General features: G+C 34.9%; 1 protein-coding gene across 16 annotated transcripts in view; it reads left to right on the forward strand.

Moving 5' to 3' along the window:
* Rbp6_3 (RNA-binding protein Musashi homolog Rbp6) overlaps positions 1–20,021 on the forward strand; it is a 436,335-nt gene that overhangs the window by 33,545 nt on the left and 382,769 nt on the right. For all 16 annotated transcript variants that reach the window (XR_008470744.1, XM_054228378.1, XM_054228379.1 and 13 more), the window contains one exon: positions 15,000–15,040. Coding sequence is in view for 15 of the 16 variants with exons in the window: in XM_054228378.1 (XP_054084353.1) it covers positions 15,000–15,040 (41 nt within the window). In the remaining variant the exon portion in view is untranslated. The remainder of the gene's footprint in view (positions 1–14,999; positions 15,041–20,021) is intronic.

Genomic DNA, 20,021 nt, shown 5'->3' on the forward strand with positions numbered 1-20,021 from the left:
GGTTGCACCCGAACTTAGCATTTCCTTACTTGTTTAAGAATAGAAAGAAATCTTGTTTTTGGAGGTTCTTTTGCAACCACCTCATATTCCAAACCAGTACCAAATGATTATTACCTGTTCCTGTTTATGGCGAAAGCTGTTGATTATGAAAATTCGTCGCAAGAGAAACTTTTAAAAATAGACTCCCAGTTTTTTGCTAATAGCAACAAGGGTTTCTATAAGAGTGACATTATGAAATTATCTTCAAAATCTCAACAAGTTGTTGAACAAAACTGTGCATATTTGAAATAAATCGGATCATTCTAAATAATGTAATAATAAATTTGAAAAAAAAAAACTAGTAAGGAAAGGCTAAGTTCGGGTGCGACCGAACATTGTATACTCTCGCAATTTATTGATGTAATTTTATTAAGATAACACACAATTTGACCCATATATTTGGCATAAAGTCCAATAGAATAACGAAAATCATCATATATGGTATATGAGGGCTAATGTAATTCCTACACCGATTTCACTAATTTTCCCCACTAAGCTACACTATATACAAGACTATATGCTCACTTAATTTTACTAAGATATCTCACATATTAATCGATTTCGAAAATTGTTCCATAAGTAAAGCCACAGATGATATAGAGTATTTTTATAAAGTTTTATTCCGCTATCTTCACCAGGTCCTTATGTATATATTATAAAGTGAACGAATCAGATGCAATTCAAAATTGAGTTATATAGAAAGTTGGCGTGCTTGTGATTTCGCCTTCGATTTCGATTTCTTTCATTTTTGGACTGTATAAGGAAATGGCTAAAAGAAACGACTGCAGAAAGTTTGGTTTATACAGTTTTTTTGGTTAACAAGATATGTATATACAAAAAACCTATTTGGGGCGGGACCACACCCACTAAAAAAAATTACATCCAAATGTGCTCCTCCCTAATGCGATCCTTTGTACCAAATTTTACTTTCATAACTTTATTTATGGCTTAGTTATGACACTTTATGTGTTTTCGGTTTTCGCCATTTTGTGGGCGTGGCAGTGTGCCGATTTTGCTCATCTTCGAAAGCAACCTGCTCAGGGTGCCAAGGAATATGTTTCATTAAGATATCTCAAGTCATAGCTTGCACGGATAGACGGACAGACAGACGGATTTCAACTTCACTCATCATCCTGATCATTTTTATATAACCCCATATCTAACTCTTTTATTGCTGGGTGATACAAACAACCTTTATGTGAACAAAACTATAATATCTACTCTGTGCAACATGTTGCGAGATATAAAAAACAGTAAATTCCTTTATACTAGACTTAATATTATATTATATTATATTATATATAATAATATCGTGAGGAATGATTGATTCAGGCAAATACCTTCATAAAAGAATTATATGTGCAAAAGATTTTTTCAGTATATCTCGTGAATTAATAACGGTAATTTTTTTTCAGTTTGCAGTATTCTTAGTTCAAATATTCTTTTCTTTTCTTCTCTTTTATTGTTCCCATTGAATTGAATTTTTCATAAAAAATAATTATATGTGCAAATTCATCAATTTGTGCGCTGGCAGTACAGACAGTATATAAATTTAATTTATTAACAAAAGTGAAAAAATTGTAAAAAAAGTACATTATAGGTGTTAGGTGATTGATTGGTTTCAACAATCATTAGACATCGTGTTCAGCAAATTATGAAGCATGAAATGGGTCTTAAGTTTGAATCAAAGCTAGCTCAGCCGCGAATGAAAAATTTACATAAAAATTCTAGTAATTGTTTTTCGACATACATACATACTATATGGGTTTTGGGAAGACGAGTTGGGAAACGTAGTTTTGTTTTAGTGATGAAAAAAGTTAAATTTGGATGATCTTGATGGTCATCGACACCCAAGAGAGACTTGCTATAAGCGAAACCATGGTGGGGATATTAAATGGTATGGGCTGCGTTTTCTCTAAAGGCAAATCCCATATGCACTTTTTACCGACTGAAGTGAATGTCAAAGTATACTTTGATCTACTAGATAGTGAGCTCATTGCTTGTGCTGAGAATTTGTAAGATGAAAATTATTGATATTTCAGCTAGACAATGTTCCCATTCATTATGGCTCGCGCCACAAAAGCAATTTTTCAGTCCCGGAATATCCAATTATTGGATTGACCACCTTCGAGTTCCGATCTCAACTCCATAGAGGATCTTTGTGGTATACTTACTGATAATGTATATGCACATCCCATTCAGTATGATACTATTAAGTAGTTAACCCTCTCATGCCCGAATTAAAATGAGCGGAGCTAACATTTTTTTTAGGACAGAAATATATTAATCTTAACTCAAATATGAAGTGATAAAAATGTTAAAGTCCTATGTATCCTGGTTCATTAGTTACAGGATGCTGCTTATAGGCACAAATTAAATTATTATAAATAATCTAAACACTTTTCTCATGCATTTTTTTAAATAACTCTCTTATCATTACTTATTTATATAGTTAACTTTGTTTTAAAATAAACTTAAGTCCATGTCCCTCCCTTCTACAATAGCATTAACCCTCATAATTTCTCTGATTTTTTTAACCATACCATTCATACATGCAATGTCATCAGAAAAATGAATTTTTGTTTTAAGTGGGGCCAGTGGGGTCACGCTTTCTACAGCACGTATTCTTTTATTAATTTGTTTCAGTAAATTTTTTTGCATATCCTTGGTTAGAGCATTCTCAAAGTGCATTGCGTGTATTTTACAGTTGTTTTAAAGCAAGTTTTCATCGAGACAAATCCCAAACAAGAGAAATATTCACTCTGAATTTCTTCAAAATATCTGAGAGACTTATTTATATTTTCAGTAAAAAATTTATTAGAAGCACTGCACAGTGGTTCGGCTTGTATGGTGCGGTCATAAATACTTTCCGTTGAAATATCGCTATGAAATTTGCACCAAAAATCTGGAAAAATATTTTAAATATATAGCAAATAAATTTACCACATCGAACTACTAGATCCTAAAGCTCACTTAGCACAGTAATTGCACTTATATATCAACCAATTTAATACAGTGGATTTTTTCTGTCTCCCCTAGTAAACCGTACACAGATTGAAATAACGTCGATTTATCCACTTCCCAAGCTTTCTTAGCCCAGTTATAATGAGTTTGAACGCAAAATTAGTGTTCTTAGGGCATTAATATTTTGACGATTGCAAATACATCCACAAATTTCCGCACCTAACTTTACCGCTTTTATTACCTTAAGACTCTGCTAAAGACAATTTAACATAAACCTAAAGGGAGATCGGGGGGAAAACAATTAAAACATTATATAAACAAATTGAGGACGCACAAAAAAGGAAAAAAATAGGTGATATAAAACACAAAAAACACATATCACGTTAGTCTTAATTAATTTCACAAGTTAAAATAAATACCTTTAACTTTAAAATCCATTAAAAATAATCTTGATTCGTTAGCCTGAGCAATTACCAGAATAATTTGAAATGCGTTGTTGAAATTTTTCAAAAAAGTTGTGATGTGCTTTAAAAATGTACTCATGCATTTAACTCCATTTTTAGAAAATACGGTTGGATTTTTAGGAAAGCCCCGTTTGCAAATAAAAAATTTGGACAATTTAGAAGCCATCGGTACACATTTTGACAAAAAAAATCGCGTTGGATTTTTTATTTTTGGCCTCATCTTCGATATATGGGGCCTAAAGAACGTATGGTTCGATTTCAGTTTTTAGAAGGGCGATGCCACACTATCAAATATATAAACGATTCAGATTGACTTCAAAGTTTCGTTATATAGGAAGTAGGCGTAAAAACCGAATTTTAACCTGAATTTTAATATTTTCTTGCATCCCAATGATATGTTCAATTGGTCGATTTGTTTCGGAGATATGGTTTTTGACCCATAAGTGTTTGGAACCACACCCATTTACAATTTTGTATATGAATTTGAGTGCAGCCCTTCTGTACCATCTTTATAATGAAATTTAAGGTGTCTGGTTTTTTCTTTACTGAATTAAAGCATTTTTGTAGTTTACACGTGTACCAAGTTTCACTGACATGTCTTAATTTTTACTCAAGTTACAGCTTGCACAGACGGACAAACAGACAGACATCTGGATTTGAACACCACTCGATCACCCTGACCTTAATCGAACAATGGTTTTAGTTAAAATTATATTTAGCCTATTAATCTACAACAACAACAACAACAGAAACGGTATGTTACTGGAATGTAAGCAGCCCGTCGGTGGTTAAAGGAAAAAACTAATAAATATAGTTGGGCCCCAATAAATATAAATTGGTATATACTATATATACATGTGTACGTTAATAAACTATGCACATGAGTATATGTATTTATGTATGTATGCACTTGCAAATGAGAACGCGCACATCCATTCTTAATTTTGTGCATGTGTGCCACAAGTGTAGTTATTTATTTGATTTTGTCTAACGGATAGATCCACCTGCGACATTCGTATGAAGCATTTCATTGCGAATAGATCATCCCTCGGCCACTCCCCTGTCCGTTCGCATCTATTTGCTATTCATGTAAGTAGTGCACACCGATTTAACGAAGAATAATCAGGGTTGACTTTGACATGCTTCGTTAGCAGCGCTGTCGGCGACAAAGCGGTTAGTCGTGGTCGATCCACACGTTTATGCATTTACTTGCGTATAAGAATTAAATTCTACATTGCGAATCGCATGTAAATATGCACGCGGCATGCAACGCGTCACTTGGTCCACATTGTCGCGGCATTTCACTCACTTTGTTTGTCGTTAACTTTTACGTACGCTTCGCCAGTCGGCGGGCCGAATGTTTATTTAAATGACTAGTGCAAAAAAGAAAATCAAATAGATAAATAACAGAGGCAAGTAAGAAAACGCCAATTTCGGGTTCTGTTGAACAATAGATACACTCACAATCTGTAAGGAGGAAGTAATTGCATATGATATTGCTAAATTATCTATATACCATCCAAAGGTATACATATAGCTCAGTACTCGAAGAGAGCTCAGGAAAAGAAACGACTCTAGAGAAAGAAAAAAATGAAATTAATAAAATAAAACAAATATAAATAATATACAAAACATCCGGATTTCAACTCCACTCGTCATCCTTATAAAAAAAGGAAATTAATAAAATAACAAGTAAGGCAAGGCTAAGTTCGGGTGCGACCGAACATTTTATACCGCAATTTATTGATGTAATTTTATTAAGACCCATATATTTGGCATAAAGTCCAATAGAATAACGAAAATCATCATAAATGGTGTATGAGGGTTAATTGTAATTCCTAAACTGATTTCACTAATTTTCCCCACCAAGCTACACTATATACAAGAATATATGCTCACTTAATTTTGCTAAGATATCTCACATATTAACCGATATATGCGGAATAAAGCCCGCATATAATTAGGTATATGGGAGCTAGGGTAAGTTCTGATCCGATTTAATTTTTGGAACAGAGACACACAATTAGGAGAAAGAATTTCCTCTGAATTAAAATAAAATATAAATAAATTACATCCAAATATGCCTCTTCATAGTGCGATCCTTTGTACCAATTTTTTTTCATAACTTTATTTATGGCTTAGTTATGAGACTTGATGTATTTTCGGTTTTCGCCATTTTGTGGGTTTGGACCGATTTTTCCCAAGGAATATGTGTTCCAAGTTTCATTAAGATATCTCAATTTTTACTCAAGTTATAGCTTGCACGGACAGACGGACAGACAGACGGACGGACAGACATTCGGATTTCAACTTCACTCGTCATCCTGATCATTTATATATATATATATAACCCCATATCGAACTCTTTTATTTCTGGGTGATACTAACAACCGTTATGTGAACAAAACTATAATAGTTTTTCTTTAGCAACTTTGTTGCGAGAGTATAATGATTGAGATTGCTAAAATGGTTACTGTAAAATTCATAGGAAATGTAAATAGCAACCCTCATAAAATGATTATGCATACAAATCGATTCTCGCTTCAACTTATTCAACACAATGTTGGAATTTATTATAAGGAAGTCTTACGTATGTTCGAATATGTGCGTGTTGGTAACTTAGGTCACAAAAGTGACGAAGATTACTATGAATTCCTAATTTGCCTCTATTGTGAAAGGTATGCATATGTAATATTGCTGTTACATTGTTTTCCATAGCTCTTGAATACACCTTGAGACGCGAGCATTAATTCATAAATGACGGAGATAAACAAAGTGGAGAATAGAAATGCGATTGAAATGTTGTGATTATTTCAAGAAACTTTATTCTTCAATTTTGGCTGTGTGTCCCACCACACATTCGCTTTCATTTGCTTATAGCTCCAAGGCACAAGAATTCGAAGAAGCTGTACATATGTAGAATGGAAAGTACAAATTGAATGGGGGAAGAATCAATTAGAGCCTTGACACTCATGAATTATTAATTGCTTCCAATTTTCATCATTTATTTATGAGGCAGACAAAGGATGCCAGTTCGAACACGCTGATCAGCAGAGGTATGAGTGTCAATATTCAGATTGTTTGCCTAGAACATGAATTCTAATATGATGAAATATTTCATAAAGTCCAAAAGCATTAGATACCAGCTGTTTATAGCTCACGATACAGTAATCGATATAAACTAATCTTTGACATTTCTGTTAGATTTGATTTTTTTTTAAATTCATTTATTTACCATCCTTCGAATGACAATAAGTAAATACAATTATGTATATGGGGCATTCTCTGGAAAAAAAGCCACTTGAAAAAAAGTTCTTTATTTTCTTTGGCAATGATATATCTTATAGCACATGTAAAAACTAAAATAAAACATATGATTTTAGGTCTGCGTAACGCGGGTTGCCATATTATAAGGGGCCAAAGTTTTTTGTAAAAAAATTTTCGAACCGCCATAACTTTAAAACTAATGAACAGATTTTAAAACACCATGTGACTTTTTTGTACAGAATTTCTCAAACTTTAAAACTGTGTATCGTAAAAATTTTTAAAATTAATATTTCATGGCAAAAAAAAAAAATTGTTTTTGGAATTTTTAACAATTTAAAACAAATTAACGTAGCAGACATTTAATTTGCTTTTTTTTTAATTATTACGTAGATTAGATTCAAGCACGTGATAGTTTTAAATAAAAAACAAAAACAAAAAAAAAAATAAAAATTTGAAAAATACAAAAATTTTTACGATATACAGTTTCAAAATTTGAGAAATTCTGCACAAAAAAGTCACATGGTGTTTTAAAATCTGTTCATTAGTTTTAAAGTTATGGCGGTTCGAAATTTTTTTTTACAAAAAACTTTGGCCCCTTATAATATAGCAACCACGCGTTACACAGACCTAAAACCATATGTTTTATTTTAGGTTTTACAACTTTTTTTCAAGTGGCTTTTTTTCCAGAGAATGCCCCATATCTAAAGATTTGCACTGATGCTAAATTGCAATTTGTGATTTAAATACATTAAAGGCATTTAATTTGTTCTATAAATTACTGATATCAATAACTTACTTTTCTATTATATTTCACAACTTATTGAGTAAAGTTAAACTTAAACTTAATCTAAATGGTAAGTCTAGGGGATGCTGCCTTTGCAGCCGTCGAGTAGTTCAATCGGTTATCATATCTAGAACTGTATTTTTGGATCCTGCACTTTATCATTTCTATTTCGAGGTCTTTGTGTAAATGAATATTTTTGATTTACCATGGAGCATTTGCAGTCAGCCGCAGTGTGTTCGACTGGTATCGTTGAATTATTTCTATATCCGATTTGCTTGCAGTTCCCCAGATTTTGTTTCCTTAAGCCCAAACCGGTTTTAAAATGGATTTATATAAAAGCATCTTATTTTTATACTCTCGCAACAAAAGTTGCTAAGAGAGTATTATAATTTTGGTCACATAACGGGTGTTTGTAACACCTAAAACTAAAAGAGTGTGATATAGAGTCATATATACCATAGTGATCAGGGTGAAGAGTGGAGTTCAAATCCGAATGTCTGTCTGTCCGTCCGTCCGTCCGTCCGTCTGTGCAAGCTGTAACTTGAGTAAAAATTAAGATATCTTGACGAAACTTGGCACAAATATTCCTTGGGACCGTGAGAGGGTTGCTTTCGAAAATGGGCGGAATCGCACCATTGTCACGCCCACAAAATAGCGAAAACCAAAAAACACATAAAGTGTCATAACTAAGCCATAAATGAAGTTATAAAAGTAAAATTTGGAATAATGGATCGCACTAGGAAGGGGCTTATTTGGGTGTAATTTTTTTGGGAAGTGGGCCTAGCCCCGCCTACAAATCTGTTATTTGTATTTAACTCGCAAACCAATAAAGCTATATAAACCAAACTTTCTGCAGTCATTTCTATTACGTACCCTATTATACACCATACAAATTGATATAATGGGATAATAGCCACGCCCACCTCCCATACAAAGGTTATGTTGAAAAATACTAAAAGTGGGTTAACTCACTAACGAAAAACGATTTTTTTACAAAATAGAAAATGGGCGTGGCATCGCCCAATTATGGGTCAAAAACCATATCTCAGGAACTACTCGATAGATTTGAATGGAATTCGGTATATAATATTTTTTTGATACCCTGATAACTCGGAATGGACGAAATCGGTTCACAACTACGACTACATTCCTTATAACTCGATTTTGAATTCCATCTTATTCCTTCACTTTATAATATAAACATATGGAACCAATGAAGATAGCGGAATAAAATTTTACACAAATAGGACATATCACCACTGGCTTCACTTTTGGAAAACTGTCGGAATCGGACTATAACTTTTCAATCCCGCGGATATCGAACATGATGAACTCAGTGTCTAAGGGTAATTTTTAACCGAAAATATGGGTAAATCTCAGATAATTTAATGTAATTCAGAGGAAAATGTTTTCTTCTAAAAGTGTGTCTCTGCTCCAAAAATTATTAAAATCGGGTCATAACACATCCTAGCTCCCATATACCTAATTATAGGTTTTTCAAAAATACGGTGGGCTTTATTCCGCATATATGTATTGGTTAATATGTGAGATATTTTAGCCAAATTAATTGAGCGTATAGTCTTGGATATATTGTACCTTGCTGGTGAAAATGAATGAAATCGGTTCAGGAATTACCTCAACCCTCATATACTATATATGACGATTTTCGGTATTCTATTAAACTTTATGCCGAATTTATGGGTTAATTTGTATGTTACCTTAATAAAATTTCTTCAATAAATTGCGAGAGTATAAAATGTTCGGTTACACCCGAACTTAGCCTTTCCTTACTTGTTAAGACTGAGTTTGTATTTAGGATCAAGTAACCAGTACATTTTTCTGGTATTTATTTTAAGTTGTTCACGTTTTGCTTTTATATGGTGGTGCCAAGTCAGTCTTCTTTTTAAGTGCATCCCGAGGTATTTAGCGCTATTCCATTTTGGTATGATTCTTTGATTGAGATTGACCCTGGGATATTCTCCTAATTTCATGGTGAAGGTGACATGCGCTGATTTTGTTGCATTCACCATGATGTTCCAATTATGAAGCCATGATTCTACTTCGTGTAGTTTCTTTTGAACACTTTCAGAAGCGTCGATAGCGGAAAAAGCTGAAGCAAGAATGGCGGTGTCATCGGAATGTCCAAGCATCAATATTATCTAGGTCTGGTAATTTGAAATTTTTTAGACACGACACTCCTTCTTGCAATTTCGACAGTTTTACGTAGGGCATTGGTTTATCCATTTGACATGGACAGTCAAGATAAGCTTCAACACACTGTCGCTGATGGTCACTAATAAGGGCAAACGGCTTGAAAATATTCTTAAGATGATTGCCAAAAGCGTCGGCTTTGTTTTTGTCGGATCTACACCATGAGTTGTTAACATCTTTCACTGGGACTTGTCGCTTCGGAGGACGTTTTAAATATTTTATTGCTCTCCATAGATTACAGTCATCATTTTTATTTGGATCGGTATTCTTAAGAAATTCTGCAATCGTTTCTTCTTTCAGCTCTGCTAATTTAGATTTTAATTCTTTGATTGCTTTGTTCAGTCTACTCTTGTCAATCGGATTTCTACCATTCTGCCAGATTCTTCGAAGTCGTCGTTTATTGTGTATTTCAGCCACTTCATCTGAATATGGCACTTTATTCCTACCGTGAGGATTGGATAAATTAGTAGGAGAAGCTAGCGAAGCGGCTTCATGTATTTTTATACTCTCGCAACCTGTTGCACAGAGTATTATAGTTTTGTTCACATAACGGTTGTTTGTGTCACCAAGAAATATAACAGTTAGATATGGGGTTATATATACATAAATGATCAGGATGACGAGTGGATTTGAAATCCGGATGTCTGTCCGTCCGTCCGATAACTTGAGTAAAAATTAAGATATATTAATGAAACTTGGAACACATGTTCCTTGGCACGCTGAGGAGGTTGCTTTCGAAAATTGGCAAAATCGAAATCGAAATCAAAGTGGGCGTGACCCCGTCCCCAAATAGGTTTTTTTGTATATAACTCGCAAACCAATAAAGCTATATAAACCAAACTTTCTGCAGTCGTTTATTTTAGGCATTTTCTTATACAGTCCATACAAAAGTTAGGTTGAAAAGATTAGGTTGAAAATTACTAAAAGTGCGTTATAATACATATAAACATTAGGAACAAATGAAGATAGTCGAATAAAACATTACACAAATACTGTATTTGAGCTGTGACATCACTTGTGGAAAAATTGTCAAAATCGAACCATGACTTTTCAAGGCCCCTGATATCGAACATGAAGAACTCAGTTCCTAAGGTAAATAGGTAAATCCCTCAGATATTTTAATGTCATTCCCTCTGAATTTTTTTCTTATAACAGTTTCTCTCTGTACCTGAAATGGTAAAAATCGGGTCATAACTTCCCCCAGATCCCATATACCTAATTATAAGTAATATTAAATTAAGTGAGCGTATAGTCTTCGATATATTGTATCTTGGTGGTGAAAACGAGTGAAATCGAACCGATTTGATTAATTTTCACCATCAAGGTACACTATATGCAAGACTATACGGTCACTTAATTTTGCTAAGTTATCTTATTTTGGAACAGAGACACACTATTAGAAGAAAAAAATTCCTCTGAATTACATTAAATTATCTGAGAGATTTACCCATATTTTCGGTTGCAAATTACCCTTAGACATTGAGTTCATCATGTGCGATATCCGCGGGATTGAAAAGTTATAGTCCGATTACGACAGTTTTCCCAAAAGTGAAGCCACAGATGATATGCAATATTTGTGTAAAGTTTTATTCCGCTGTCTTCATTGGTTCCTTATATATACATTATTAAGTTCAGGAATCATATGAAATTCAAAATTGGGTTATATGGAAAGTAGTCGTGGTTGTGCACCGATTTTTTTTTCATTTCTCATTCACGTTATCAGGGTGTCAAGACAGTAATATGTACCGAATTTCATTGTAATCGGTCGACTAGTTCCTGAGATATGGTTTTTGACCCATAAGTTGGCGACGCCACACCCATTTTTCATTTTGTAAAAAATCTGAGTGCACCTTCCTTCTGTTCTTTCTTCTGTAAAATTTAGTGTTTTTGACGTTTTCCGTTAATGAGTTAACGCACTCTTAGTAATTTTCAACATAACCTTTGTATGGCAGGTGGGCGTGGCTATTATCCCATTATATCAATTTGTATGATGTATAATAGGGTACGTAAGAGAAATGACTGCAGATAGCTTGGTTGATATTGCTTTATTGGTTTGCGAGATATTCACATAAAACTTACTTAGAGTTATAAAAGTAAAATCTGATACAAAGGATCGCACTAGGAAGAAGCATATGAGGCCTTATTTTTTGGGAAAGTTGACGTGGCCCCGCCCCCTACTAAGTTTGTATATATCTCGTAACGCCTACCTCCTATACAAAGGTTATGTTGAAAACTTCCAAAAAATTCCTTAATTCAGTAAGGAAAACCACCAGAAATTTTAAATTTCATAGGAAGGGCTACACTCCAAATTCTATAAACAATTTTAAATGGACGTGGCTCTGCCCACTTATGGGTGAAAAATCATATCTCAGAAACTACTCGACCAATTTTAACAAAATTCTGTTTACAACATTTCCTTATCATCCCAATACCACACACCACGCCTACTTCCCTTATACCACAATTTTGAAGTTCATCTGATTCGTTTACAATCTATAAATTAAGCACCTGTGAAGATATCCGAACGATACTTTGCACAAATATTGCGTTTGTTGTGTGACATCACCCTTCTTAAAATCACCGAAAACAGATTATAACATATCAAGGCCCCAGATACCGAACATGTGGACCTCAGGTCTTGAGGCAATTTTTTTAAATAATAAATAAATAATTTGGGAGAGTATAAAATGTTCGGATACACCCGAACTTAGGCTTTCCTTGCTTGTTTCTATTAATTTTATGACGATATCTCGCATTTTGACTTGGTGTCTATAAAGCACAATAATAAGAGCCTGGATGAATGTTTTAAATAGATCACTTTATCTTGCCATGGATTCCGTTAAAGCTTAGTATCTTACATAAAGTTTTCGATTTACACATATGGTTACATTTGTATATATGTATGTATGTATGTTTGTTTATACGACCGACTCGTGCATTGACGTTGATTTCTCTTGTATGAAATTTCCTATGCTTTGGCGCACTTTGGAACGCTTGAAAAATACCTTTGTTTCAGTGTATTACTTTTGTTGTTGCTTAGATTGATTGCTGATGATGCTGTTGTTATTGTAATTTCTGTGCCGTTGCTGCAGAATTGGCCCAGTGTTATTGTCTCTATCACGATAAAGAGTTGCCTCGTTTTTTGTGTGGTTTTTGTTGTTTCTATTGTCATCTATGTGGCGTTGTTGCGCGCAGTTTTAATTCTTGGCTGTATGAAATTGCTTTTGTTTCGCCTCATTTTCGGTTTGCTGTCGTCGTCATTTTTTCTTTGTCTTTCTTCGCTGCACCGCTGCTAAACAATTGCAAACATACATACAAAAGTACTTATGTGAGCAGGTAGGTATGTCAAACAAGGCTAGATATGTACGTGAGACTGCTTCCCAGGTGGGGGGTTGTTGCAACATGCGGGCTATCGCCATGCAACATTGGGTAAGTCTTAGCGCTTGAAAACAATAGCAAAGAGAAAGCCGCTTTAATAGTGATGATAATAGATCATCCACCTTGCTGCCGCTCAGACGCCCGCATCCAACTAAATCTCGTAGCAGTTGCTTGAGGAACGTTGCAAAGTTACGACTCGCAAATTATGTGCGCTGGTTGAGTGCAGTGTGTCAGTTACTAAAATGTCTCGTGAAGCTAGGCAAACAATGCATATCTATTGGAGCGGGTTAAATCATAAACTCATATAGTAATGACTGTTTTGATATTTGAGATACATTCGTTAGCTTGAATTCGCCTTTCAACGAGCGAAAGTTGTAAAAAGAGTTAGACATATTTTCAAATTTTGTCACGATGTTGAGCACTCTACTTCCAGAGATGGGTCCAACTAGGCTCGTATAACGGGAAGGTAACTCTTAACACCTTCAGGTAAAATGAATACTTTTTGCTTCAGGTTATTGAAAGATCACAAATTATGAGCTACTTTTGTATTGGATGATCCACCTTTTTTTGAATCTACTTTTTATACTCTCGCAACAAAAGTTGCTAAGAAAGTATTATAGTTTTGTTCACATAACGGTTGTTTGTAAGACATAAAACTAAACGAGTTAGATGTAGGGTTGTATATATGAAAATGATCAGGGTGACGAGTCAAAATCCGAATGTCTGTCTGTCCGTCCGTCCGTCCCTCCGTTCGTGCAACGGATAACTTGAGTAAAAATTGAGATATCTTGACGAAACTTGGTATAGATATTCATTGGGACCGTGAGAGGGGCCGAAATTGGACCATTGCCACGCCCACAAAAAGGAGAAAACCGAAAACACATAAAGTGTCATAACTACGCCATAAATGAAGTTATAAAAGTAAAATTTGGTACAAAGGATCGTCCTAGTAAGGGCCATATTTGGATGGATTTTTTTTGGGCAAGTGGGCTATATAAACTATATATATAGCTATATAAACCAAACTTTCTGCAGTCGGTTTCCTTACGTACCCCACCATCACCAATAGTTGAAATCGGATAATAACCACGCCTACCTCCCATCCCAAGGTTAGGTTGAAAATTACTAAAAGCGCGTTAACCCACTAACGAAAAACGTTATTTCTAAACTTCACAGAATGAATAGCAGACGGAAGCTGCACTCAGATGTTTTCACAAAATGGAAAATAGGCGTGGCATCGCCCACTTATGGGTCAAAAACCATATCTCAGTAACTACTCGACAGATTTCAATGAAATTCGGTTTGTAATATTTTCCTTGCATCTCAATGATATGTTGCGAAAATAGACCAAATCGGTTCACAACCAAGCCTACTTCCTATATACCTGAATAGAACATAAGGGTCAGTCTCTCAGATATTTTGAAGAATTTCAGAGGGAATATTTTTCTTCTAATAATATGTCTCCGTGCCAAAAATGAGTGAAATCGGGTCATAACTTCCCCTAGCCCCCATATAACTAATATTAGAGTTTACAAACTTTCAATGGACTTTATGCCATATACATATGCATTTGCCGAATATGTGGGTCAAATAGTATGTTATATTAATAAAATGAAATAAATAAATTGCAAGAGTATAAAATGTTCGGTTACACCCGAACTTAGCCCTTCCTTACTTGTTATTTTTTGCCTTTATTCTATTCTTCCTGAACTATAGCTTTGTACTTTGTTTGTGTAAAACAAAATGTGGATGTTCATATAACAATTAAGTTGGGGATTTCGATAAATTGAAATGCCACATATTACGAAATAGAGTATGCAACTCTCCATTTTAATCGTATTTGCTAGCCCAAATTTTAATTAAATTCCTTCTCTTTCTCCATTTTATTGCAGGAAAATGTTTATCGGCGGATTAAGTTGGCAAACCAGCCCAGGTAAGTGTAATAATTACACATGCACACGCACACACACCTCGGTCATCATTAATAGAATACAAGTGAAACGAGGGTTGGGAGTAAAGATGCTCTACATACATATGTACATACATACATAATATGTGGATATATACAAAGTGGCGTGTTGCAGTTGAAACGATTCGATGAAATTGCAAAAAACATTTCGCGTTTGCAATATTCGAGTGTGAGTACATGTGGGTGTGCCAGCGTGCATCATGTTGAAGGGATTCGCTTTCGTCTGTGCGACGACCCATCCGCAGCGTAATTCAACGACCCGCGACGACCCAAATCGCTTAATTACGCAAATGCTGCTAAGTAAGCAATGTTGCAAGTAGCTAACTGCAACTGAAGCTGCTTTGCAATAGCGACAATATGCTTGAGCCACACACACACATACATAATGCACAGGCGTAACGGTATAAGTGCACAGTGGGCCGTTCAAAGTAAATGCTAATAATGCTTTTAATAGAGTATTTTCGGTGGGTGTTGCTTTTGTTATTTGGTTTCGTGTATGTATGTATGTGTGTAACAGTGCGCAAATTAGTTGATTTCTCCTACAATAATTAACACAAGTGACTGAAGTCATGCTGCAGTTGCAGTGTCTTCGTATTTTGTTGTTGCTACTTCAACGTTCCCATTGGATTGCACTTTCCCAGATTCATTACAAACGTGGCTGCTCTATTTGCGGCATATACTCGTATCAACAGCTCTTCGGTGCCAGTTATATTTACACATACTTACCGAATGTCACGACTTCGACTGTGGTTATCACCGCGCTAAATACAATCGTACGTATGGATACACCGTTAGAAATTTCTGAATTCGTCTCAACATTTTTGGAGTGCATATTTTCTATATTAGATATGTGTATGTGTAATGATGGAGTCATGTGTTGTGACGTTCACGTAAGTGAGGAAAGTTTCTGACTGCCACTCACTTGGAAGTAGCCAGGAACGATTATTTGCATATGACTCAAGCAGGTCACGAGTTCCGGGTTTAGACCAAGTACCCAATTTTGATGACGACCCCTGCAAACGTTTTAAGGATCACGATTTGAGGGCAAGCACCTGGAATGTCCGGACCGTTAAAGTATAGACCAATTATGACAATTTTTGCTATGTCTATATTATTGATTAACTTGGATCTCATACTAAAAAGCTCAAGTTGGCGGGTTTAAGTAGTAATTAATTTGTAGAAAATTTGCTTGCGACGCCATGTACCTAAGTTCCAAAGTAGTCATATAGATATGTGGAAAGAAATTCTGTGTATTTAAATATTTTCAAATTGTCTTCTACATCCTTATCCTAATGACAGGAGAGTATTAAAGTCATTCCAATGGTTAACACTCTGATATTTTATTCACTTATTTACGATTGTATAATAACATTATGCAAAGGATTATAATCTTGTTGAAATTATAACCCGAAATTATTGGAAAATTCTTGTTTGATCTCCAGGTCACAGACTTTCCACACCATTGACTCCCTCTCACACCTATGACGACAGATTTAATGCTGTTCCTTCATTTTTATTCCAAGAAAACGCTTCTGTTCTTCATTAAAAGTGCGTTAACTCATTCACGAAAAACGCCAGAACCACAAAAGTTTTTAGTGAAGAGGGTACAGGAAATCTGTTGGCATAAAAAAAGATAATGGGCGTGGCCACTTATGGATAAAAAGTTTTGATAAATATTTTTTTAATTGTCTGGATTCAAAATATACATACATATATCTCAAGAACTACTCAAACCATTTCGAAGAAATTTCGTACATATTATTCTGTTGATATACATACATAGACTTAAAATGGGATAATCGGAATCGAATTTTTTAACCGAACATATCGGAAAATCTTTCAGGTCTTTTACATAATATATATCGTTTAATATGAAAGAGATCTTAGCAAAATTAAGTGGGCGTATAACCTTGGAAATAATGCAGCCTAGTGGTGAAAATGATGGCAGGCGATCGGTGACACGGGAATTTAGTAGCTCTTCCTTACTAGTTTTATTGAACGTTTAAATAGTTCCTCTACAAATATATTAAATGTTCATATATAATAGTTTTTTCCTAATAAAATGAGTATATTTCAAGCATTCTGAGTATTATATATGCTCTGAATTAAAATTATTGATGGTTCGAGCAATGTCAAATAAACTTCAAAACATTACTGTAAGCCAGAAACAATGAGATTTCCTGCAGGGTCTGCTCACAAATACGCAAGCATTGGCTCGTTTCGGTTGAATTTTGCGCTCAAAGCCGATGACGATGATAAAGGTTTCAATTGATCGAAATATGATTTGAAACGCGAAATGCATTTCAGCGCTCTCCTAACATGCGCGCATAACAAATAACTGTGAAATGTAGAAATAACAAAAAATCATACACATACATACGTACTTATGTAGATATATTGACGTAGCTCTCGAATATATAGAGAATATAATACTAACAGAATACTAATACTGTAATAACAACAACTTGTGTTGTCGGACAACGCGAGATGGCGGCTGCGTCGTCTATCCGTTGTGTGCAATGCTCAATTCGATTTTATACAAAATGAATTACATTGATTTGTAATTGATAGAAATTCTTGAGATTGCATGTGTGCAGTGAAGCAGTATTCTATAGGGTTAAGTAATTTGGCCAGTCACGCAGACGATCGTTGAAATTGGGGTAGTATCAAACGAATTTAAATGTATACAATATAGCTACAATAAGTTTCTCATAGCTTCAAAGTTCGTTATTCCAATGTTAATATGGAAACAATTCATAGCTGTTTTAAATGCGTTTAGACCTGGAATATAGTGTTCACATAAGCTATTAAGTGTTAAGATGTTGTCTGCCTATGTTTGCAGAAGATAGAAGCCCGGAATGCTTATGGACGAGCACATCGTCTTTGTTTCTGATCATATCATTCATAAATATCATTTAATGGTTTAAAAAAACTGTGTTGAAAATTGTTTGCAAGGAGGATAATGTGTCAAAATTCGACTATGTGCAGATTAGAAATTAGACGATATTTAAATGTAATCCGAAAGAGTTGCTGGGTCGTTTCGTGACTGTCGTTTCGTCACACTAGAAACCAAGGAAGGAACAATTGACAGTCGAAACAGTGGACTTTTCTGAATGAAGGGAAGACTGTCTTGTCGGCCAGAAAGATGATGACAACGCAATAGGATACGCAAGCTGTGATCTTCATCAAGTACCTGGAGAAGAACAAAAAAAAGTTGTCAAAACTGCTTCTTTTAGAAAAGAAAGAAGTGTTCTTCGGACATGGCAACGTACCGTTGACACTTCCGCCGTCGTCATTACCAAATTATTCGAATTAAGCTACCAACTGCTGCTCATCCACTGCAATCTACGAATTTGAACCCTTGCGATTGCCTTTTATTTCCAAACTTAAGAAAAGAACTCGTTGGGAATTTGAATTTTGGATACTTCCATTGAAGAAATACATTTTTCAATAAATAGATAGTCGAGTTCATTAACGGTAAAAAATAATTAAAAACCAACAGCGAGTTAACCCTTTAATAGTAAACTAACTGTATAAATATTACTCGCGGACCTCATTCCACATTTTTGCATAAATTTGCATGTATTTTTTTTTAATTGTTGGTTTTGGTTAATTTGTATACGATATATGTATGTACATACAATGGATGTACATGCTTAGCAGTACACTTTTGAATTTGTAAATTTTATTTGGTTAGGCTCCGCCCATTGTAGAGCGGCCGGTAGGTATTGTTCCGCTTATTTGTTGTGTTTGTTGTACATATTTATTAGTGAATTTGCCTTCAATGATGACTGTTGGCCGTTGGCCGCCAATGTTGACGTTCTGAACAAACCCCAACGTAGCGGCCCACTGCAATTATACGTTTGTCAGCTTGCCACTGTCCGTCCCTCTCGCTGGGCCCGCATACTTTTCTGTGCGACATTTGTTTATTTGTACCTGTGCCAAAAATGCCATCTTTCGAATGGCGTTTTCAAAAGCGCCCAAGTGGTCTACTTCATCGTTTCGCTGTGACGGTTTTCACGCCTCTTTTTGTTGTACACGTCTTTTCGCCTGTGTCTGGTCATGCTCAAACGTTTTAGTTACTGTCTCAATTTGTGTATATGCCTACATACACACAACATATAAACATATGTATATTTTATAAATACATAAGTATAATGAATTATATTGTGCGCTCTTGAGCCTGAATTCATTCTGGCGACATTATTCATGTTGCACAACGAATGTGAATTGAGCAAAGTAAAAATACTATAACCACTTTTCCACATAATACATAAATACAGTGATTCCCGCTTAAGTGTGATGTTCCAAATATGGATTGTATTGCTTCCTGAGATATGGTTTTTGACCCAGAAGTGAGCGGTGCCACGCGCCTTTGTTATGTTATTTGTGGATATCTCAAGTTTTAAACATGTTTCATTGAATAACATGTTGTGAGACTATGAAAATATTGCATAAGGATTCGAGAGAATCGAAAACTGTCATTGTTCAACAGAATTGTTAATGATATCAATAAGTTATACTATTGATCATATTCTCACTTAGTTCCATTACTACATTTTGCTTCATACCCGAGATAATGGTATAAAAATAAAATTAACTAATTCAAAACATGAAAAACCAAAAATCACCCGGTTACGACCTGATTACTGCCGAGGTTCCTAAACAGCTTCCTCCAATAAGTATAGTAAAAAGTAAAATTACCAACATTATTAATACGTCCTTCGATCTTAAATACGTGCCAATTTATTGGAAGCTATCATGATTCGAGAGCCAGGCAAACCAGGATATGCTGTATTTTCTTACAGGCCCATATCACTTCTACCGACACTGTCGAAACTTTTTGAGAAAATTCCCATAAAAGGTCTCAATAAAATCATAGAACGAAATGTCATAATTCCAGCGTTCCAGTTTGGGTTTCAAGTTACATTATATATATTATATG

Source organism: Zeugodacus cucurbitae, chromosome 4, assembly GCF_028554725.1.
Source record: "Zeugodacus cucurbitae isolate PBARC_wt_2022May chromosome 4, idZeuCucr1.2, whole genome shotgun sequence".
Lineage (NCBI taxonomy): Eukaryota > Metazoa > Arthropoda > Insecta > Diptera > Tephritidae > Zeugodacus > Zeugodacus cucurbitae.